This window comes from Mesocricetus auratus, unplaced genomic scaffold (genome assembly GCF_017639785.1).
Source record: "Mesocricetus auratus isolate SY011 unplaced genomic scaffold, BCM_Maur_2.0 Super-Scaffold_100013, whole genome shotgun sequence".
NCBI classification, from domain to species: domain Eukaryota; kingdom Metazoa; phylum Chordata; class Mammalia; order Rodentia; family Cricetidae; genus Mesocricetus; species Mesocricetus auratus.
The window spans coordinates 46,238,462-46,262,468 of NW_024429196.1; the positions used below are offsets into that span (position 1 = coordinate 46,238,462).

General features: G+C 39.5%; 1 protein-coding gene across 2 annotated transcripts; it reads left to right on the plus strand.

The window, feature by feature from the left end:
• The first annotated feature begins 2,788 nt into the window (after positions 1-2,788).
• On the plus strand, positions 2,789-18,375 carry Slc17a3 (solute carrier family 17 member 3). 2 transcript variants are annotated; one of them, XM_021225065.2, is made up of 11 exons: positions 2,789-2,870; positions 7,339-7,541; positions 8,285-8,518; positions 8,753-8,840; positions 13,497-13,583; positions 15,919-16,040; positions 16,160-16,321; positions 16,575-16,704; positions 16,798-16,945; positions 17,236-17,326; positions 18,241-18,375. In XM_021225065.2, exons 1-11 carry the CDS (start codon positions 2,789-2,791, stop codon positions 18,373-18,375), a joined length of 1,482 nt encoding a protein of 493 aa, XP_021080724.1. The 2 variants fall into 2 exon arrangements, with proteins under 2 accessions (XP_021080724.1, XP_040612144.1); XM_040756210.1 differs by lacking the exons at positions 2,789-2,870; positions 8,285-8,518 and having other exon boundaries at positions 7,347-7,541.
• The last annotated feature ends 5,632 nt before the right edge of the window (positions 18,376-24,007 follow it).

Below are 24,007 nucleotides of genomic sequence, written 5' to 3' on the forward strand. Positions count from 1 at the left end.
AAAAAGAAAATGTACAAAATGACTTAGGACAGAAGAAGAAACGAAAATGGGAGATAATGTTAACAGTGGGCAGGAGCATCAGAAGATGAATAGTGGCCAGAGGGCTGTGGGAAGAGGCAATCACAAAGTCCTAAACACTGGAATCAAGTCTCATAGCTGCATGCACAGAGACTGGCATCACCAAAGATCACAGCACTGGGTATAGCTATTTCTCAGTGGGGAACACTGCTCATGAAAATAGAGTAGACCTTGTTCAGCCTGAGACAATGAAGCTGTATCACTACTAGTGCAGGTGGCCCCACTCCTGTCTCTTATTAAAATTGAGTAGAGTTTTTGAGTAGAGAAGCCAAGCACTTTCTCTAGAAATGAAAGGCTAATTTTTGAATGTTTTCCCATATTAATTAGCATGTGTGTGTGTGTGTGTGTGTGTGTGTGTGTGTGTACGTGCACGCATACGTGCCCATTGTGGGGTATGCTTGTACCACAGTTTTAGCATGTGGAGTTCATGCTAAAACTTGGAGGAGTCACTTTTCTCATTATATCCTGTGGGTTCTGGGAATCAAACTCAGGTCATCAGTCTTGGTGGCAAACATCTATACCCACTGAGCTGTCTTGCCAGTCCACCAAAGGTTGAGTTTTAAAATTGCATGGTGCATGATGAGATTAGATTTTTCAATGTGGAGAAGCTTAAGGAAGATATATTGATAGCAAATAATATCATGAAAAGATGCCCAGCTTCACTAGAGAAGTATAAGTAAAACCAAGATAAAACAAATTAGCTGCCATCTGGAATGCCTCAGATTTCAGAGGCTGACCATATAAGTGGGTTATGTGGATGCCTCAAACACTGTTGGTGATATGTAAAATACTCAGTTGTACTGAACAGCAGTTTGTTATCTTCCTACAAAGATAAGTATGTACTTATCACATAACACAGACATTCTAGTACTAGGTATTTATCTAAAAGAAGTAAAAGTACAGAGCTATACAGAGACCTGGACACTGCAATGCTTAAAATCTATAAACAGTACAATTACTCGTCAAAGAATTAATGATTAAACATATTTTAATATAACCATTCAGTAGCAACAAAGAGCCAAACCATGAATATATACAATATGCACAAACCTCAAGGTAATTATGCCTAGTGAAAGAACAAGAAACCATGTCCTGCACTCTTCCATTTCCATAGCATGTCTAGGGAATATAGATTACTACTTGTCGTTAAAAGCAGATCACCAACAGCAGGAGAGGGAGAGCAGGACAAGAGCAGGTCTGCTCAGTAATGACACAAGAAGATTCTGGGACAATATACCAATAAGTCGGTTTATTAGTGGCATGAATGAAATATCTCTCTTAAACTAATCCTTAAATAAAATTGAGCACTGAACACAGCACACACCTTGCAGTTCTACACAGTGTACTACATAGCAATTTCCTTTGGCATAGAGACCCTAATATTGTACCACAGCAATGAGCTTTTTCGTGTGAAAAAAGATGAGTTTGTTGGGTATTTAGAGAACTCCACAGACATAGAATCAACTCATGGGCAGTACCAATATAGGGTTTGAATTGTATCACCTGCTTATGCAGACTTGCTCCTTAGTTATCTTTGACAATCATGGTGGGTCTTATGAGGTATCAGTATGAGAATCCTCCATGGCGGTAAAATAGAAGAAGTCAGTGTATCAGATATAGGTAGAAGACACCAGAAGAACACAGTCCTGAGGTGACCAGGATCTGTGTTTGGTATAGTTACATCTTCTAATATGCTCTGTTCCTAGTACTCTGGGACAAGCAATGTATGCCAAAGCTACAGCAATTTCTTTCAGGATTTTGTCATTAATAGCAGAGAAATGGGCATTCAGATTTGCCCATTTAGCAAAGGAGGTAGACTGTGAACCTGTATTTGAACTGAGGAGACCCTAGCTCCCAAGCCAGAGTTCTCCAGGCATTCTATAGAGAGACTGCGAAATCCTGTCATAAACAGTTCCAGCCCTTAGCTGCAGATGCCTATTGTGTTGAACACCGAACACCGTGTCCCAGTTTGATAGAATGGACCCGATTTTGATTGCTTGGTATCTACTTTTCAAATTTCCCAAAGGCATCTCCTTTTAACTCACACCTATGGGTTATGTATTTCCCTGGACATTGTTAGGTCAGATCCTCTAGCCTCTAGCGCTCTCTCTCTCTCTCTCTCTCTCTCTCTCTCTCTCTCTCTCTCTCTCTCTCTCTCTCTCTCTCTCTCTCTCTCTCTCTCAGAAATCAGCACACACACCCCTGTAGCTTTCTGAAGAAAATTTGCTGTGTTGTGGCCTTCAGTCTCCCTCTCACTTACAGCTGTGAAACCCAGTCCCCTCACTCCTCACTTCCCCCTCTCCTCACTCACCCCCCACACCCCATCCCTAAACTAACAACCATGAATTATACTAACCTTACCAGTGCCTTCCTGAATTTAGGTACATAAGGCAGGCCAGACTAGATCATGTAGAGTAAAACTTGCTCACCAACCTGAAAACCTATAAAAGTCAGAAACCTTCTTTGTTGTCTAGAATTGAAGCCCTATTTCAAGTCCCACTCCAAGTGCTATGGCACGATGTGCTATCTCTTTTAATGTTTCTCATATTAGGGTCCAATTATTGTGATCCATGAAGCTATGTCTGTCTCTCTTCCTAAAGTTCAACTGAAAGATAACATCATGTCAGTTCTTTTTTATGGACCTGCTTTTTTTTCTTTTCTTCCTTTTTTTTTCTGACGAAAACTAGTCACCCAGGAAGAAAATACCACAATGGCCACAGTGGTAGAATTGAAACCTATAAGAGAACAGAGTGATGACATCCTAGGGAACAAGAAGACCCCTCCCCAGAAAGGTAAGTTGTGCATAGCTGCTTGTCCAGTGACTTTATGATGCGTTCCCTTCTGTAATGCATTCACAGGAAACAGTGACTTTATCACTTTAAAAATTTTTCATTCATTTTGAAATGCAGTAACATTAAGGCACATCCCACGTTATGTGAAAGAAGGAAACACACTCTTCTAAAAATAGTTTTTCACAGTTACTGTCTCACCTTTATCCATATGAGTTTACTCTGCATAATTGTTAACAAAGCTGTCGGCACACAACTTCACATCCTATTCCCTTAATATCTGCATGGGATACTGCAAACATAATCACATTGCTTGATTAAAGCAACAAATTATATAATTATCCAAAAGCAAGAAATGTAACATTTTTGTAAACTTAATTCACCCACTGTAATTTTTGATGCATTTGTTCTATATGATTTTTTATGTAACTCTATACTGTATTTTAACTTGCTAACATATTTTTCAGGATTGTTCTATAAGATTAACAAAGTCTATTCTTTTCAATTAAAAAATTTTAAACTACTAGCACACCATGTAATGAATCTCATTACGGCACTTTTATCCATGTGTCATTGTTCTTTTTTTTCTTCCTCCTCTCTAGCCTCCCCTGAGCTCCCTGCCCACCTCTGGATCTTTCCCTTCCTTCCCTCAGATGGAATACTGATGATATGAGGGCAGAAAGGATCACTCTCTGGAGGAAGGAAGGGAACAGAATGTTACACTTGAGGCATGCTTGACACATTTAACAGGTCCAATTTTCACACTTACTTGCCTGAGAAGTCCACCTGTGGCTGTGCCCTTTGGTTTTGATACTTTGTTATTATGTATATGTGAAACATACATGTTACTTGGCTATTGTATGTATTTGGACTATACATGAGATCTACTAAGTTATATGTCTTATGGTAAAATAACATAGCATTTAGATGATCACATTTGGATTATTTCCTTAGGTTTTTAAAAATTAAAATAATAGTTTTGAGACAAACTCTATGGTGATTTTGCTTCTAGCAAAATAGAGACTTTGGTTTTCAGTCTCAATACAGATGAAAATGTGTGGAGGATTGTGAGCAAAAGAGGAAGTGATTTGTCTTATGGCATGATGGCAACCTTCAAATGGCTCCACCAAATAAAGACTGGCAGCAGTAATTTGTGGATGGGGATTAAGGCAAAAATCCAGACATAAGACACAGCTAGGTAGAATAGCCCCAAACCAAAAGAGAGAAGTGGGTTGAGTGGCTGGAGTATCTTACGTGAAAAGACAGAAGTATGTTCCAGAATAACTGGATAAAGGGCTTAAAAAACAAAGTAAAGAGAACTATTTTAGGGTATACAAACTAGCATCTCTCCCTCTCTCTCTCTCTCTCTCTCTCTCTCTCTCTCTCTCTCTCTCTCTCTCTCACACACACACACACACACACACACCTTGCAAAAAATATTAAGTAAAGTAAGAAAACTGAAGAGTGTTTGGAAAAATGGAGTTGCTATCCAGTTAAAAAAAACTTTGGAAAATTTTGGGGGGTTGTCAGAGCTCAGGGGTTTATTTTTTATTTGTTAACTGACTTAAACTTGAGTTGCTCATCAGTTGATCAATTGATTTTTAGTAAATGAAAATAGAAACATGGTGCTGGACATGGCAGTGAATACCCAGTATCCAAGCACTGCAGAGGCTGAGGCAGGAAGACCCTGAGCTTAAGACTAACCTGGGCTCTCCAAATCGACCCTATCACAATAAACAAAACCTAACAAGGCAAACAAAGAAGTGCTTAAATGTAGCTTCAGTGTCAAAAATGTAGTATTGCCGTACTGATCCCCTACTTTTTTCTTTTATTTAAATGAGGAATATGACTCCAACATTGTCTTTCTCTACAACAGGGTAATTTAGTGCTTTTTCATTCCATGCCACATCCTACACACACACACACACACACACACACACACACACACACACACACACACACAGTAGTCCATTCTTTGGGTTTATTGTTATTATTTCATTGATTTTTCTGCTGTTTTATATTGTCTCAGTAAAATTTCAGTGCTTTAAAATGCAAATGTTAGTCAGTGCTTACCACCCTTCCTTTGTTCTAGCTTTACATCCGCTACTATGATAAAATACTTCGATCAAGAGCAACTTAGGAGAGGGAAGGTTTATTTTAGCTTACAGGTTGCAGTCTATTACTGAGGCACATCAAGGCAGGCACTCAAAGGCGAGCGTGCTTGCTATTCTTCTCAATACTATCTCTAATGAAGGAACTCACTCAGCCAAGAAGTACATCAGGAACCACGAAAGAATGCTGCTTGCTGGCTCAACCTCTGGCTCATGCATAACTAGCTTTTTTACATAGCCCACAACCACCTGCTCAGGGAATGGTGCCACCCATAGTGGGCTGGAAACTCCTACACCAATTGAAAGTCAAGACGTGCCCAATGGCTAGTCTGATCTAGGTAATTCCTCAATTGAGACTCCCTTCTCAGGTGACTCCAGGCTGTATCAAGTTGACAATTAAAGTTAAGGAGAGCCTTTGAAAAAATTATTTTGTAGTCAAGTAATACATTCAAGTAGCCTATATCAATGCCACCCAATAATCCCTGCAGGCATATCACCTTAAAGTCAATAACCTGAAACAACACGCCATCTCACTAGGCAGCCTGGCTTAATGTCTTCTCTGGGTCTCATCCTTTCTCATCCCTTCAATGGACACTACTCCACTCAAAATAAAAGCCACAGTACCTTGGACAGTCCATGCAGCCTTTAAGACCAGGTTCTGCTTTGTCTGTCTCCTCTGTCACACTCACCTGGTGCTGGCTCTTTGAACACTCACTGCAGGCACTCTCCTTCCACTGCAGGGCATTTCCACTTTCCTGAGTGTGCCTTCCCCTCAGACGCCTGCATAACCAAAACTCTCTGACATGTCCCTGGGATTCTGTCAGACTGTTTTATTTTCTGCAAAGCACTGACACTCTCTAAGGCAGACTTACTGTCTTGCCTTTGCATGTTGTCCTCCTCTCTGGAATGTGAGGTTCACTCGCTGTGTACTGCTACTACACATGGAGAATGATCAATAGGTATGTGTTCCATAAGAGCTGACTATACAAACTAGACTGGAGAGCCTGGCTTACGAGAGTGATCGTTCATGTTCCTATCCAGTTCCCTGAAGTGAACCAACTGGCTTGCTCAGCCACAAAATGAGCTGGATAGACTTAGGCTTCCCCAAGAGACAGACATTTGATCTGATAAGGTACCCATGCAAAACACTGGGAGCTCTTTGACACCCTGAGAAGATGCTAAGCTACTTACCACAATTGTTACCTAACCTCTACTTCTTCTGGGAAATAAAGGAGTGGAATGTGTTCCAGAGTTCCCTTAGCTTAAGTCCCTCTGTGGAGGATACCTGTGGTCAGGTGAACATATCTTGCTGCAGTCATATAATCTTCTTACCATGCCAGGTCTATCTAATGTGTACTACCAAGGTACCTACACAGTGCCCACTGCAGAAGTAATAGAAAGCTGCCTAAGAACTCAGGAAGCAATCAGTTATCTAACCAGTGTTCCGCAGAGCTCCATTTCTGAACCATTCTCTCATGTCACTCACAGGGGCACATTACCTGTGTTTTCAGTGCTTTGGACAACACAGCTAGGCTTTGGAAAGGGGTGGATGGATTTCCCTGGAGCGATACACACAATGATCATTGCAACACTAAACTCACTTCTTTTTCTAGTATAGCTTCACTACGGGTTTTCAGCATTTGAGGCATCTATTTCCCTAATGAGGAAATCAAGAGGATAGGACTTATATCTTAAACTTGATTCTTTTTTTCGATTTTACATTTTAAATGAAAGTCTATCTTCAACTTCTTCAAACTTTAAATTTTATTTGTATTCATTAGGCATAATATATTACAAACATTGTATTTGTGACACTAAGATAAACAATATATGGCATATCACCAGTTATATATACTATATATATACATATGCATGTAATTTTACATATAATTTATTAAGTATTTAAAGTCATATATATTTAACTTTTAATGTAAGTTTTATACTTACTTGCTATGAATCATTTTAACAGCTCTAAAACTGAATGACTTAGGAACGGGAAAGGCAAAATTACAGGAAAGACAGAAAGCCCCAAAGGAAGCCAGGCTCTATAACTCTGTAGTATAAAATCTTCCTTGACTCAATGCACTGATCAACTGCTTTTGAATCTCCTTTTCCTGACTCCAACAGAAACAGAAGGGTCATTTAAGTCATCAGATGATCAGTAGTGACTTTCAGACAAGGTCATATCTAGATGGTCTCAAAAGACAGCCAATGATGGCCAAACCCCTATTCCTCCTGCCTCTGCCTCCCAAGTGCTGGGATTACAGGCTTATACCACCAAGCCAAGATTTCTATTTTATCTTGTGGAAAATTAATGTTAGCTCAATAAAGCAAGCCATGATGTGATGTCCTGTTTCTAGTCCCGAGTTTATGTTCCATGCGCTACGGAATAGCCTTGCTCACACATTTCAGCAACTTCACATTGATAGCACAGAATTCCATCATAAGCATCACTATGGTAGCCATGGTCAACAACACAGACTACCAACCTCACCTCAATAGCTCCACCGAAGCCAATTTAAATGGTGACCAACATGAAGCTGCAAATCATCTTTCTGCAAAGGTAGGCAATGCAGAATTTGTTTGTGCTCGTGTGTGTGTGTGTGTTTGTGTGTGTGTTGCCCACATGTGCGTTCATGTATGTGAAAGCCAGAGGTCAAATTTGGGTGTCATAACTCAGAAGCCATATACATTGTATCATGAGACAGGATCTCCTACTGGGATCTGAGACTTAAATGTTAGGCTGTGCTAACTGCCCAGCGAGTCCCAGGGATTTTCAGGTTTCTGCCTCCTCAGTGGTGGGTTAAAAGCCACAATGCTGGACTTTTTATGTGCATTCTGGACATTAAAATGATCTTGTCATGCTTGCACAGCAAGCACTTTACCAACTGAGCCATCTCTCCAGACCCTATGCTCAGATTTCTGCTATTCGTTTTTATATTTTGTTTTTCTTGAGTTTATATGTTTGAAACTCCATTTTGTAGTTCTGGAAAAAGAAGCCAGGGCTTTACACATTCTAGACTAATTGCCCCACAACTGAGCTACTTTCCAGTCCTCTTCCTTTTCTCTTTTCCATTTTAGAAAGTGTCTAATTAAATTGTCCATGCAGACCTTGAGCTCATTTTGTAGTCCAGGCCAGCCTTGAACTTGTGTCTCTCCTGCCTCAGCCCCTTGAGTAGCTGTTATTACAAGGTCCAGCTCTGTTCAAAAACTTTAATTGGGAAAATTCAGATCCAATGAGGATTCTTAGACTAGGTAAATGACTTCCAGTATATGGCTCATAACAAGATTTTGTGCTTCCCAAAGGCCCCTGTGTATAACTGGAGTCCTCAAACCCAAGGATTCATCTTCAGCTCTGCCCAGTATGGCATGATGCTGATGCAGGGTCCTGCTGGATACTTGGCTGGGAAAATAGGAACAAAGAAAGTGGTTGGAATTGCTCTGCTCGCATCTTCACTGCTCACTCTCTGCATCCCAGTGGTTACCAGTGTTGGACTAGCTTTTTTCCTGGCAACGCGAGCAATCCAGGGCTTAGCTCAGGTATGAAGCTTTTTGTGTATTTCTATCTTCTTTCCCTTTCTCTCTCTTTTTTTATGTAGACCAGGCTAACCTTGAACTCAGAGAGACCCATCTCCTGCCTCTGCCTCTTGAGTGTTGGGATTAAATATGTGTGTCACCTCACCCAGCCTCAGATACTAAGTACTTTCAAACTCTGAGCTGGTTATGAATTTCTATATGGCGACATATCAACATCTTTAACCATTTCTATTTCAGGGCATTGGATATGGGGGTCAGTATGCACTCTGGCAGAGATGGGCTCCTCCGAATGAACGAAGCCGACTCTGTAGCATTGCTCTATCAGGTACAGATGTGCAGTCCACACAGGTGCCTGGCAACCTAACACTTCCCACTGGGCTCCTCAACAAATTTCCTGTTGAACAGTTCTTTATCTTTTACTTGATGTTAATGAAGTGTTTATGCAGGTTAAGGAAACTAACTTTTCATTTGTAACATGACTTATTTTGCCTGTGGTGTAGTTTGTGGCATAACTTTGTTTATTACATGATTTCTGACATTTAAAAATATTTTTTATGTCTCTAAATTGATCACTTTTTTGTCGTTTTACGAGACAGGGTTTCTCTGTATTGTTTTGGAGGCTGTCGGTCCAGCCCAGCCTCGAACTCACAGAGATCCACCTGCCTCTGTCTCCTGAGTGCTGGGATTAAAGGCGTGTGACACCACCGCCTGGCCGATCACTTTTATTTTATGGAATTTAATATCAACTCATTGACAGAAAGGTTGTAAAAGCAATTACCCATGTTTTTTTAAATGAATTTTCACTGTTTAATTTTTATATATCATTTCCTGACAATCATATGAAGCTCATATTTGTATTCAGTGTGACATATGGATTCAACTTAATAATTTTTGGAATTGCTCTAAATTGTTCTGAGAACATCTTTTGTTTTTACTCTTTTTATTTGTTAGAATATTGAAAAATATTTTAACTTTTAAATCTGTTTTTAGTTGACTCAAAAATCATATATGTTAATGGCATGGTGCCATGAGATATTTCAGTACATGTAAATACTGATGTTCAAATCTAAGCATATCCATCTCCTCTAAAACTGATCATTTCTTTGCAGTGAAATTGTTCAAAATTCTCCCTTTTAGATTTTTTGAAATGTAGTATGTTATTATTATTTACACTCTGCCTGATACTATGCAACAGAGCACACAACTTGTGGATCCTATGCGATTGGCATTGCATGAAGTCAGGAAGGAGTCAAAAGCAGAGAAGAAAGTGAGGGGAAGAGTGAGATGTGTACTTAAGAGCCCAGGCTTGAGGTAGAAGGGGTAAGTCTAGAGAACAAGAAAGGACATGACCTTGGCTGAAAAGAGGAATCTGTCCCCCATTTTATTTTATTTTATTTTTGGTTTTTCAAGACAGGGTTTCTCTGTATTGTTTTGGAGGCTGTCCTGGAACTGGCTCTGTAAACCAGGCTGGCCTCGAACTCACTGAGATCCGCCTGCCTCTGCTTCCCAAGTGCTGGGATTAAAGGTGTGTGCCACTGACGCCCGGCCCCTATCCCCAATTTTAATCAACGTAAAGGCAGACATTTGGGGAAAGCTATGGATTGAGTGGACCTGGTGGTAGAATAGGTATTCACTTCCAGCTTGCTATACCTGCAGCCCGGAATTTGGTATTCTCTTCCAGATGCTCCCTTTCCTGTTATTAAAAGGCCAGCCTAGGGCAGTTTATTTAAGAAAAAGAATATGTAAACTATTATTTCTACATTGCAGTGTGTGTTAAAAAGACATCTAGGCAAAAGAGTAAATCTAGAGGGCCATAGATCTGATTTCACAAATATCTGTAATTGTTGACTGTGAAAGTTAAAGATGGAAGAACTGCACCCAGCATGCCACACAATGCAGAGAGAGTCTGTAACTGGAGACAAAGGGAAACAGAAAAAAAAAAAAGACAAACAATTGTAGTTGTTTTTTTTCCCTCTTATTCTTTGGGGGGTCCAGCATCCTGCTGCCAAATAATAACAGGGAGACTTATTCTTACTTATGAATATCTGGCATTATCTTGGCTTGTTTCCACCCGGTTTTCTTTGCCTCTGGGCTTTTACCTTTCTTTATTCTATATACCTCTCTTTACTTCTTAATCTATGGCTGGTTTTGTGGGTGGGTGGCTGGCCCCTGGCATCCTCCTCTCCCTCTCCTTTTTCCACTCCTTTCTCTTTTCTCTTCTCCTCCTATGCATTCTCTCTGCATGCCAGCCCTACTTGTCCTCTGTCTCCTGCCTAGCTGTTGGCTATTCAGCTCAATATTAGACCAATCAAGTGTTTTACACAGGTAAAGCAACATAGCTCTACAGAGCAACATAAAAGAAGGAAGCACATCTTTTTTTTTTTTTTTTTTTTTTTTTGGTTTTTACGAGACAGGGTTTCTCTGTATTGTCTTGGAAGCTATTGGTCCAGCCCAGCCTCGAACTCACAGAGATTCGACTGCCTCTGTCTCCCGTGTGCTGGGACTAAAGGCGTGCACCACCACCGCCCAGCAGAAGCACATCTTTACATCATTAAACAAATATTCCATGGCATAAACAAATGTAACACATTTTAAACTAGTATTCTGCAGCATTTTTCCCTTTTGTTGAAATAAAATGAAAGGTTTTAACTCTAACATAGTAAAACTATATATAACAAAAATAGTTATCAGGGAAGAATTACATTTACAATATTTTTCTATTTGTATTTAAGAAATTTAGAGAAAATACTTAATTATCTATCTTATCTTAGTGATTCCAAAGTTTTTATACCTAATTTATTTTCTATTATAACTAAGGAAAACTATAATTCTAACTAGTTAGTCTTTACCTACATCAAAGACCCTAGTAGGATGTACTATTACCTAACAACAGAGACATCTGGATACCTGGACAGTCACCCAAAGTTCCTCTGCAATTTTGGGACACCCATCTTTGGTCTACAGGTCTAGAATATCTGGCAGATTTTTCAGTGAAGCAGGTAATTTGAAGGTCTTTCCCACCTTTTACTGGCAAAGTTCCTCACTTGCTTTCCTCTGAGTCCTGAAGAATATCTGGCAGACTCCTCTGTGAAGTAGGAATCTCAAAGTAATGTCCTGCCTTGCCTTGGCAAAGTTCAACAGTCTTTTTCCTGTGTACTACTTGACTTATCTATACAGCATACTCTTAGCAGTCAAGGCAAGAGCAGTTTCTTGCCCAAATGGCTAGCTTTTCACATTGAAAGCAAACTCCATACAGCATTTCTTTGATGCCCATCATCCTTTTAAGAAGTAAATTGTTACTGTCAGGAGCAGAAGCGACTCATTGTTATGAAAAACCTTAGGTTATTAAACATCTTAAATGCCACAATTTGTAGGTCTTTGAAGTGTTTGAAAATCATCTGTCTAAAATATACCTGTTTAACCTTGAAAATACCTAATGTGATGACAAATTTGATTATTGTTGATTAAGTGCCAACCTCATTTCTTAATTATACATTGCATTTTTAAATGAGCATTTTAAATAAGCACAATATGCCAAATGGGAGTAGAAACATACATACAGTATAACAAAAATAACTTTAAATCTGTATCAATATACCAAAATCTATGCCAGTTCAAAACATCTGAGATTAATCATTGTCTTTTTATCCTATATTCCCACAAATGATAACAAACATCCATAACCTACTAAATAACCAAAGACCACCCACCCCATCTCTTGGGAATGTGGGTGTCATCTTTTCTAGACTGCTTCCTTTTGTCTGTAGGAGAAAGCATCTAAGGGATCCCTGAGAAAATTGAGATAATGGCCAAGTACAGGAAATACCAACTGTAATATATACATATATATATATATATTTCAGGAGGTCTCTCAATCAAACCTGATTCATATCAACCCTGAAGGAATCCATAGGATCTCATTTCCCATGGAAATAAAAGCAAAATTTCTCCGAAGCAATGCATTTTTGAGTTCCATTTTAAAGTTAAGGCATTCTTGAAATATCTAGATTGGTATATTTCAGCAGTCTCTCTTTCAATCCCATGTCTCTTAGCAGCTTTCATTTGCTTATCAGCAATCAAAACATTCAAAATGAACACAATGCTATATAAGATCCAGGCTCACTGTGTATTTTCCATTATTACATGGCTTTTTTCTTTTATATTACTTTTACTCTCTTTAAAGACTTTGCTTTATTACTATTTTTATCATATGAAAGTCTAATAAGTTTATTGGTAGTTCAATAAGTTTAATAAGTCTTTTTTTTAAAGTTAAAAACAAGTTTGTTTCACATGTCAATCCCAGCTCCCTCTCCGTCCTCTCCTCCCCATCCCTTCCCACCAGACCCCCCTCCAGTCCCCCACCCAATCTCCACTCCAATCCCCAGGGAGGGTGAGGCCCTCCATGGTAGATCTCCAGAGTCTGTCATGTCATTCAGGGTAGGGTCTAGGCCCTCCTTCAAAAGTCCAGGCTGAGAGAACATGCTTCATGTGGGATGGACACTGAAAGTCTATTTGTACAGCAGGGATAAATACTACCCAAGGCCCCATAGATTTGCTGTATTATTTTTAAACAATGTCTTCCTATGGCTGACTCTATTCTTTCTCTTTTCTTAAGTTTACACACAATTTTAAACTCACTGAAACCTGTTTAGAAGTTCTTTCTGTCTGAACCTGTTTTACTGTGTCTCCTCTGTCCTTTTCTGATCACGGTTAGGACCTCCACCTTGGCTTTAGTGGCTGGCTCCACCCACTTCTTAGGTTGGTGAGAGCCAAGCCTAAAGCTCCATGCCTACACCGAAGTGCATTTGACAGAGAACTGCATTCAGACCCCCAGATCTGGAATGCCAGCAGTCTGAAGGTTTTACATTTGCACATGCTTCTTCTGTGATTTGGTGGCACTTCTCCATGTTCATCTTCCAGCCTACAAAACTTGTCTGACAGAAGGCAGGGGTCCCATTACCTTCTTTCTGTCTTTCTACAGGAATGATATTGGGAGCCTTTGCTGTCAACCTTGTAGGTGGCATCATTAGTGAAGCCCTTGGATGGCCCTTTGTCTTCTATATCTTTGGTAAGCTGCTGGCTTCTGAGATATCAGTAATGTTCTGAGGTTGTGCGTCTGTGTATCCTTTTCTGAAGGAAGAGAGTCAAAACATAAAAACGTTAAGGAAACAAAATATCATAATATAAAGAAATAACTTTTGCTAGCCAACATGTGGAAATCCTCTGGCTTCATAAAAAGTAGTACTCTCCTGCCATAAGGTTCAGTCATCACGGTTTCACTGTGCCTTGCAGGAAAGAGGGGAAGGCCTGCAGAATAGTGCTTTTTAAGACACAGAAGAAAGCAGTACAGGGAGGTAATTGTAACTATGGGGTTTGTCTTTGGCTAAACATAACAAGGGGGCAGGGTTCTGGGCAAGTCTCATGTTTCCCATAGAAAAGAAAATATCAAACACTGAGAGTAATTCATGGTAACTTCACTATTAGCCCCAAGACTTCCGTTTAACTAGAAATGAAGAAAGTACTGCTTCACCTACATGGACAGCTTGAAACTAGTCTGGGCTACTCAAAACCATGTTCTGTGGAGCAGGAGTAGGATAAGAAAACAAAACCTTGAAGAAATATTAGCCAGATAGCCTAGGCATATTGGTGAGCTCCAGAGTCAGAGATGTCTGTCTCAAAGAAATCAAGGAAGACAATGCCCCCCCAACACCAGACTACATATACAATCTGCAAAAATTATCCTTCTAGAAGAAAAAGGGGGGAAATTCGTTGTTATTTACTTAGTCAAACAATTCCTAAATATGACACCAACAGTATGAGCCATAGATGAAATCAATGTATTGGATATCAACAGTTTTAAAAAATCCTGTTCAAAAGGCCTTGCTAAGATAATAAAAGGACAAACCAATTTAAAGAGAAAATAGCTACAAAACAATTATGTTTCTCTAAAATTTATAAATAGTTTTCAAAACTCAATGAGAATACAAACCTTCAATTGAAAATCAGCAGAAACATTTCACCAAATATACAGGGGCATAAGAATCAAAATTACAATGGGATATGTACATATATCTATTAAAATGGCTAATACTGAAAATATTGACACTAAGTGTTATACTCTCCCTAAGGTCTGTGACACCTTTCCCATATACAAATAAACAAAAAATGTATGAGACAGCTTGTTTGAGAATTGAGAAGGGCTCAGAAGGAGCTTTGGCAATGGTTGACCTTAGAAAATGTTCCAACATGGAAGCAAGCCATTCATTCAATACATCTAAAAGACTCTCAGGCAGCCAAACACAAAGATACCTACACATCCATAATCATTGCTGCACTGTTCACAGTATCTCAGACATGGAACTAGCCTAGATGGCCAGCAACAGGGAACAGATAAAGGAAATGTGGTACAGAGTCACAGTGGAATTTGATTCAGCCAGAAAGAAGATTGAAATTGTGTCATTTTTTTTCTGGAAAATGGATGGAACTAGAGATTATAATAGTAAGAGAAATAAGTTAGATACAGAAAACTGTAGACAGAACTTTCTGTCCCACCCAGTCCTGCAGCCATTTAGTTATTAATTATAATTAATTATAATTATTAATTATAAACTGTTTGGCCAATGGCTAAGGCTTCTTATTGGCTAGCTTTTTAAAAAATTATTAACCCATTTCTAGTAATCTGTGTATCTCCACAAACTTTTGGCTTACCCGGTGATGCCTGGACCTCTTGCTTTCTTGGCAGCTACATGGTGTCTCTGTCTCAACTCACTCTTTCTCTCTGTGTTCCTGTTCCTAGAATTCTCCTTGTCTGGTAGTCCCACCTATACTTCCTGCCTGGCTACATCCTGTCTGTCCATTGGCCAAACAGTTTTATTCATCAACCAATAAGAGGAACATACATTCATAGCATACAGAAGGATATCCCCCATCATCTCATCTACAGAAAACAACCCACATATTTTCTTTCATTTATGGAAACTAAACTTCTTTATAAACATATTTACATACACATACATACATACGTGGGTCATAACATACATGTACATACATAAAAGCAGACAGGCAGCTGAGGAAGGAGATTAGTAACTGGTAGCGGGGGGACAGAAGCAACTAGCAAGGGAATGGCATGCTCAAAATATGTGATATATTTAAAAGGAATTACTAAAAACTAACATTATATGCAATGACTATTATACCAATTAAAAAGAGAAATGTGAAATCCATATATAAAGTTCAGTGTTTAATAGTAAGGAGTCAACAGTGGAGACACAAGACAATAGTTGTGTGGCAACTCAAGGCTATCTTTGCAACATTTAAACAAACCTATCATTATTCCATAATTTAAAGTCCACTTAAAAAAAAGACAAAATGAGCTCTTTCGTGAACTCTCCCCTTGATTGCAGGAGCCATTGGCTGTGTCTGCTGCCTTCTCTGGTTCATTCTGGTTTATGACGACCCTGTCTCTCACCCGTGGATAAGCGATTCAGAAAAGGAATACATCTTATCCTCTCTGCAGCAGCAACAGGTACTCATAAACACTCCAGACCCGGCAGAAACCATGCATCTACATCTGATCTCCTAAGGTGGCTGGGCCTCTGAGCCTCATGTTGATCTTACTGCTCAGACCAATGTATTTGCTTTCAGGTCAGCTCAGAAAAGCAGTCACTTCCCATCAAAGCCATGCTCAGATCTCTGCCACTCTGGTCCATGTGTCTTTGCACTATGACCCACCAGTGGCTCGTTAACACCTTTATGGTATACACCCCAACCTACATCAACTCTGTGTTCAAAGTTAACATCAGAGATGTGAGTAAATTTCACTCCATTCATTCCTCACGTTTGCATGATTCTTCAACTGTTCAGCTGTCATTAATCATTCTACTGGCAGGCTATTAACTCTCATTACCCAAAATAATCTGACCTTTCAGACCAAGGACAGCAACTTTGCTGGGGGTATTCCCAAGGGTGGGGGATGGTTTCAGAGTGTGATTATTAGGGAATTACCACAAGTTTTTTCACTGCCTTAATTATGGTCATTCACTCAGTCTTTTCACCTCAGAATGGGTTCCTGTCTTCTCTTCCCTTTATTGTCGCCTGGGCTGTTGGTATCTTTGGAGGTCAGCTGGCAGATTTTCTTCTGAGAAAGAATTTTAGGCTCATAATTGTGAGGAAAATCATCACAACTTTAGGTAAGAACAGGACATGAAAGTTGAATGACTTGTGAGTATTCAACAGTCAAAGAATGCATCTCACTCTCCGATTTCCCTGTTCACATTCCCTAGGAACTGTTCCTCCAGCAGCCCTCATTGTGGCTCTGCCCTATGTCCAGTCCAGCTATGTCACATCGATTGCATTTCTGACACTTTCCTGTGGAATAAGCCCTCTGTGTCAGTCAGGAGTCTATATCAATGCTTTAGATATTGCCCCAAGGTAGGACACTTTCATCTACTCTTAGTTTCACATTTTCTTTGGGGCATGGGGGCAGGGGTTGATCTATAGTATTCTGGGATCTCAGAGTTTGGAAAAAAATAAATTATAAGCATGGACCATAGATGGGCCTAGGGTGTGTTGGGTGGAGGGATTTGGACTTGTCATATCACCTCACATTGAATACACACAGCCCAAGTCCTTTTTGATGTGGTGGATTCATACATAAAGCAGGCTGAAAGATACTGTTAAGTATGTCTGGATTTAGCTTGGGACATTGCTGTCACCCACAGGTATGCCAGCCTTCTCATGGGATCGGCAAGAGGATTGGCACATTCATCAGCTGTGCTGGTACCCATTGTTGGCGGCTTTTTCCTCAATCAGGTAGTTTCCATGCCAAGACACACTCCCACATGCATTTGTAAAAGTAATAATAGCCAAAGAGTATATTCAAATATTAGTAAATAGTGTTGAATTTTGGGTGACCATGAAGTATAGAGCAGAATGAACCAGAGTTGAGGTCATTCTGGAGTCAAAGAACTAACCACAGCTCCACACATAATCCCCATTTGAAATGGGAAACAAACAACTCCATAGGTGTCTCAGGATAAGGTATCCATGTTGACCTGCCCAGCCATCTAAGTCTGAATTTTCATTTGTATAAATAACCACACACAGGGAAGGAGAGGAGGGTAAGATGGTTAAGTGTCCGGCTGGTATTATGACAAACATTTTTTTAATCCAGACAGGGTTTCCCTGGCTGTCCTCAAATTTACAGAGAGCCACCTGCCTCTGCCTCCTGAGTGCTGGGATTAAAAACGTAGGACAAGCATTTTATACATCACAATCTTGTTTGGCTGTTCATTCTCACATCAGTACAAAAATTAATAGTATCACCCTCACCTCCTAATGTTTAAACTGAAAGTCTGGTAAAATGAATCTTTCTGATCCGAGGAAATAGCTCTGACGCCCAGTATCTTTTCATCCCATTGAGCCATTGGTGGAAGAATCTTAAAACCAGTTTTAGCATAACATTTGAAGGCAATGTTGGGCAACAAAGAATATGTGTGACACTTGATAATAATGACAAGCATAGCTCTATAGGTCAATCACAAGGATCTTCAAATCTCTCTTATGTAGAACATTTTGAGTATATTTGGGTTTCCTTTCTCTAAGTACCAAGACACTCCTAGGAAATGAATCGAAGCATGAAAAACCCTTGGAGACTGTCATCTGAATTAGTTTCATAGAAAAAGAGATGAGAAAAATATTATGTATTTGGGGTCTTGTGTTCCCAGGATCCTGAACTCGGCTGGAGAAATTTCTTTTTCTTATTGCTTGCCATTAGCCAATTTGGCTTAATCATCTACCTCGTGTTTGGGAAAACAGAAGTGCAAGAATGGGCTAAAGAGAGGACCATCACTCGTTTGTGAAGGTAACAGCCATGATTTCAGTAGAGGTATAGTCACAGAAGCAGGACTTCAAATTGTTAACTTCCTGTCATTTTCTTTCCTCAGCTGCCCTACCAGTAAAAAAAAAAAAAAAAAAAAAAAAAAACATTATGCATGCTGCTTCCTATGTGGTAAGACTTCCGTCAAAAGTGATATCAGGGTTTTTCCCTACTTTCATTCAGAGTTCTTGTGAAGAAAACATAAGATGAATAAAATGTCAAATAAAGTGATAGCAAAGGACCAGGCTGTCATCTTTTAAATGAGAATGTGGGTACTGACATGGTAGTTTTTACAATTTTTAAAGGCAAGAACAAAAGTTTTTGAACCCTTGGTCCAGAGTGGTAATGTGAGTAGAGCAATTATTTATTTTCTATTTGTCAGACTTAGTATTAATTTCTTTTTGTGTATGTGGTATTGGAAGCAAGCATTCTACCACTGGCTAATACTCCTAGCCTGAAGTTTCTATTTGTTAGATTGGTATTGTTACATGTTCCACATGTGTTCCGTTCTTTTTTTCTGTGCTCAGGCTACTGGAAGGTGAGTTGTGTGGCCTGTACCCCACACTCCCTAGTCTACCAGCTTTGACTAGAGTTTTAATAGAGAAAGGAAAATTTAGTCTGAGGAACCCCAGTCCCAGCAGGCAACCCTCTTCATGTGCTCTGGTAACTTCCTCCCTCTGTCCATTTGGTCTTTTTTTGTTTGTTGGTTTGTTTGTCTTTCTTTGTGCCAGCTCTGATTCTCCCTAGAACCCTTTCTTGCCCTTTGCCTGATCCTGTGCAAATTATCTCACACTATCCTAAAATTGCCCACTGTGGCTGTTATCTTTCTTCTGTGGGATCTGCCTAATTAAGTGATTAAAACACAGGGCTCAAAAGTAAAACAGGCATAGTAATGGTTTGTAGGTATCAGTGGGTCAGACCAAGTTCAGTGGCCCAGGACAGCATTAAGGACTGTTCCCCATTGCTAACCTCTACTGTCTGACACAGATATTACTGTCCTCAAGTCATTTCCCACAGAGGCAGTGTAATACATTCTGAGTACAGATCATGGTAAGGTTAGAGAGACCAAGCATGAGCAAACACAGCAATGACTATTATCTTGATATAAGTTCCAATCTGTTGGTTGGGGCACTAGAATAAACTAAATACAGTTTTCCTTCTAAAGTACCTGGCAAAAACTGCCTTATATACTAGAGGGACACACATGAGACAAAGATGAAGGTTTGCAATCCAATGCTGAAATACACAGAGAAGATTTCTTCCATCAGTCAATTCCTGGACTAGATGTTAAAAGGATTGAATGTCTATGGTCAGATTTCCCAAAGAAGAATCCAATTTCTACAAAAGCATAAAAGCAAGAACGAGGGTACACTGTGAAGGGAGTCCCCTATCTGTATATTCAATTAGAAAAGTACACAGCATAAAATTAGAGGAACGTGTGCAGTGAAAGCATGCCATGCTCATGTGTCATAAGAGAGAGTTTGAGTATATCTTATAAGCAGTAAAGTAAGACTCAAAGCAATAGTTACACAGGCAGATCTTGCTAGATGGAGCATTCTAAATTTCAGAATTATGATGACTAGCCAAATAATCATCTAAATACAGATCTTTGCGGCAGTTTTAGGGACTAGAATAAGGCAGAGAGAACTGAGACAAAGAGAAGAGGAATAGGATATGTTTATGTGGTAGGATTTGAGGAACCTACCATTTAGTTGGGTGGGTGCTAGAGAAGACAGAGGAAAGTGAGACCAGATAGACCAATAAACAGAGAACACAGGAAGATGAGTTCCGTCAGAGGAGAGATAACAAGTTGACTGGGATATATTGAGCTCACAGTGATGATAAGATGATCGAGCAGCCATGTGTGTCAGTTTTCTGCCTTGACAAACTGCCATCAACCAAGCAACTTAAACAATAGCAACTATTGCCTCGGTTCAGAAATGAAAGTGTTGACAAGGCTGGTTCTCTGTAAGGACTAAGAAAGAGGACCTGTTCCCTGCTTTTATTTTAGTTTCTTTCCAGTTTCAGGAATCCTTTGGCTTAGATATTACCTTCCCAGGTTACAGGAATTTTATAAGAAAAGCTCTGTTTTCCAGGAATTTCAAAGGACTAGACTCCACCATTTTTTCCACATGCCAATCAAAAAATTTACTGAGTGGTGGTAAATGATAAAGAAAGCAGATTAAGTTAACATAGCCACATTGGGAAGCAGTGTTCCTAAGTCTGTCTTCAAGGTGCCAGTGGTCAATTGGTCATTGTCTAAATTCTGGTCCTTGTCTTGAAGTTGTTATTGCTATCACCACTTGAGGGAAGTATCTGCGTCTCATGGAATGATGATACCTGTTCCAGCCTCATCACCTGAGTAACTGGTATTATCTTCATTTGGGAACAGCTGCTCTGTCCTACAAGGTATAATTTGGGACTTTTGTCATAAAGATGTTATTATCAGTGCTGTGATCCTGGAGTTCAGTGTAACTGCTGAAGAGAATGACTGTCAATAATTAGGTTACTACTACTATGATAAAATACCATGATCGAAAGCAACTTGAGAAGAAAAGAATTTATTTCATTTTACAACTCTGAAGTGACACTCCATCACCAAGAAAAGTCAGTGCAGAAACTGAGGCAAAAGCTGAGGAAGACACCATGGAGGAGTGCTGCTTACTGGCTTGCTCTCAGTGGGTTTGCTCATGATGCTTTCTTATATAACTCAGGACCATCTGCCCAAGGGTGGCACCACTTCCAGTGATCTGGAACATCAATCATTCATCAAGAAAATACAATGCAAGACTTCTCTGTGGGCTGATCTGATGGAAACGTTTTCTCATTTAAATTCCTCTTCCCAGATACCTCTAGCTTGCATCACATTGACAAAATAAATCAACCAGGACAATGACTAAGGAGGCAAATAATTAGAAAGGCAAAGTCTGTCAGTGAGTGACTACTCGACCTCCTTCACTCCCAGACTTCACATCATGCTCCCTCTGTGTGTGTGTCTGTCTGTTTTTCCTGTTTTCATGAGGGTGCTGGTACTACTGGATGACATTCCACTCTAATAGTCTCATTTTAATTATCATTTGCAAAGACCCTGGGTCTTTTGCTAAATAAAAACATATTTGAGGCTCTTAGCTATCCCCACTTATTTTTAAACAGCCTACCTACTATTTCCACCAATGTATTTAAAAGTGTCCTATCTAAGACTTCCTTTGTTCTGTTTCTGCAATAACTTAACATAAATGCTTTCACACTGGAACATAGAGCTTGGGAGTAACTTAAATCTATGTTTCCAGGACATGATCACTCATATTTGGATCCAGAATAAAATATTGCTTATCCTTTTTGAGGTTGGTGTTGTGATTTTTATATTAAGAAAGTGAACACTAAGAAGGAAGTTGAGCAAGCAACAGAAATATTTTCATAAAGTTTGATTGAAACAAGGATGTAGAAATATAGAAGAGGGGAATATTGGGCAAAGTTCTGACCTAAGAGAGAAGGAAACAGTCCTTAGGGAGACTTTGAAGAAGGAGACAGTTCTGGAATATATGAAAGCCATGAATCAAAAGCTAGAAGGAAACAGCAAAGCTCTGAGGCAGGAGGTTGCTTCAATCTACATAAAAAGTTTTAAAAATATATAAAATTTCAAAAGCAAAGGATGCCATTTTTTCTTCATAAAAGGCCTGCTCACAACAGTTGTTAAACTAGATTGGGGTACTGAAAATAGATGCACATGTTCTTGCTAGAGTCTTCTGTTCCTTTTGATCACAGTGGCCAGAGCTGATTTACAGGGATAGCCTGTGAATTTTTCCCTTCATTGTTGCCTGCTAAACTTGTTGCCACTGTAAAGTCATGATTGTCAAATAAGTTTCTCTGTGGAAACAAAAAATGGTTAAAACAGAACCAATTGATGAAAATGACACTATCTTAGATGCCCTATCCCCCCCCCCTTTTTTTTAAAGAAATGGACTATGTAATGATGAATTCTCTGAAGTTTAAGATAACAAGTTTATCCTTCCTACACAGGGAATAAGAAGACCCTTGAATGAGACAAAGAGGGACTAGCCATCCTGACTAATCATTGGAATGTACTAGGGTATGGGGTGTGTCTCTATGACTACCACTAAGGCAGGCCTGAAGGTATTTTGGTTCAATATGACTAAATAGCCAGTGGTGGTTCAAACTTCAGGAGTCTGACCCTGAGAAGTTTACTTTAGGCATACTTAAGCACATTAAAATTTGGTGAAAATTTTCCTGGTGATGATTAACTCAATCCTGTGTGTACAGAAAAGCACAAAGCAAGCTAAATAAAGATCAGACATAGCTACATCAAAACTCTTTGTAAAACATATGACACCTTCCATAAAGATGGGTTCTGCACAATAAGAAAAACACATTCGAGGAGGAGATTCGATGAAGATCTGATGTGGTCTCTGCCACACCAATAGCAAAAGGTCACCAGGTTATTAACCATGTCTGCTCCCAGCCTTCTGGGCAGTTATACATCCCTTCCTTTGAAGGAACAACCCTGTGTGTTTAACATTCCTGGTTCCCCTAGTGCTTATCTGTGAGCACAAAGACCTCTTTACCTCCTATAAGAATGTACTCTCAAGATGACACAAGACATACAGGACCCAAATGCTTCATGGATGTTTATACTTGATATGTTCCTATAAGTGTTAATAACTGTATCCTGTGCCTTGAACATATTAGATGTCAAATAAAAAGCAATTGTGAAAACAAAAAGAGATAACACAGGCCATAACAAAGAATATCAATGGGAACATTCTACAGTGAAGAGCCCAATACCAAGATCCTGGAAATAAAAATCAGGAATGTTCATCAACATTTGAAAGCCCTAGACAAAGAGCTGGATGTAGTGGCATATATCTTTAATTACTGCACTCAGGAGGTCAAGGTAGGTGGATCCTGTGAGTTTCAGGTCTACCTGGTCTACATAGTGAGTTCTAGGGCAGCCAGGACTACATAGAGAGACACTGTGTCAAAATCAAAACAAAACACACACAAAAAATACCCTAGACAAAGTCTCCTTCTTGGCAAAACATTTGGAGTCTCCTCTTAATCACTGAGAATTTTTCTTTCGCTTAATTTCTTCTCATTGATTCTGCTTCATGGCCCTTATTCTTTGTGGTCACAAGACAAGGACCAAGACCAGGGAATCTGAAACACCATTACAATTAATATAGCACTCCAATAATGGCTCAGTAGCTTGGCTAAGGTCCAGCTATGAGTGGCAAGGCTAGGGTTCAATCCTGAGCAATCTAACCCAAGCAACTGTGCTTGAACGTTCTGCCTCACACCACCCATGAAAGTGTGTTCTACTTGGGTCAGGAACACTTACTAGAAATCAACAAACTATATCTGCTCTTTTATTAAGTCTTTATGACAACTCCATAGACCAGCAATTATTATTTCAATTTCCTTATGTCCATGGCTTCCTCAAAGTATTACATTAGAGGCAAGAAATTAATCATGGCTAAAATCTCATCACACAGAATTAACTACTATGAATCTTGGTTAATATTTCTATTACTCTCCAAAGAAGGTGCAGATACTGTATTAAGCAATGCTTCCGAGTTGCAGTAAGTCAAAGTTTGCCT

Bases quoted from the DNA above. Each gene is read 5' to 3' on its own strand.
- Slc17a3 (XM_021225065.2), top strand. From the start codon at position 2,789: ATGGCCACAGTGGTAGAATTGAAACCTATAAGAGAACAGAGTGATGAC. The intron at 7,542-8,284 runs GTAGGCAATGCA...TGCTTCCCAAAG, and splicing joins CAAATCATCTTTCTGCAAAG to GCCCCTGTGTATAACTGGAG. The intron at 17,327-18,240 runs GTAGTTTCCATG...TTGTGTTCCCAG, and splicing joins GCGGCTTTTTCCTCAATCAG to GATCCTGAACTCGGCTGGAG.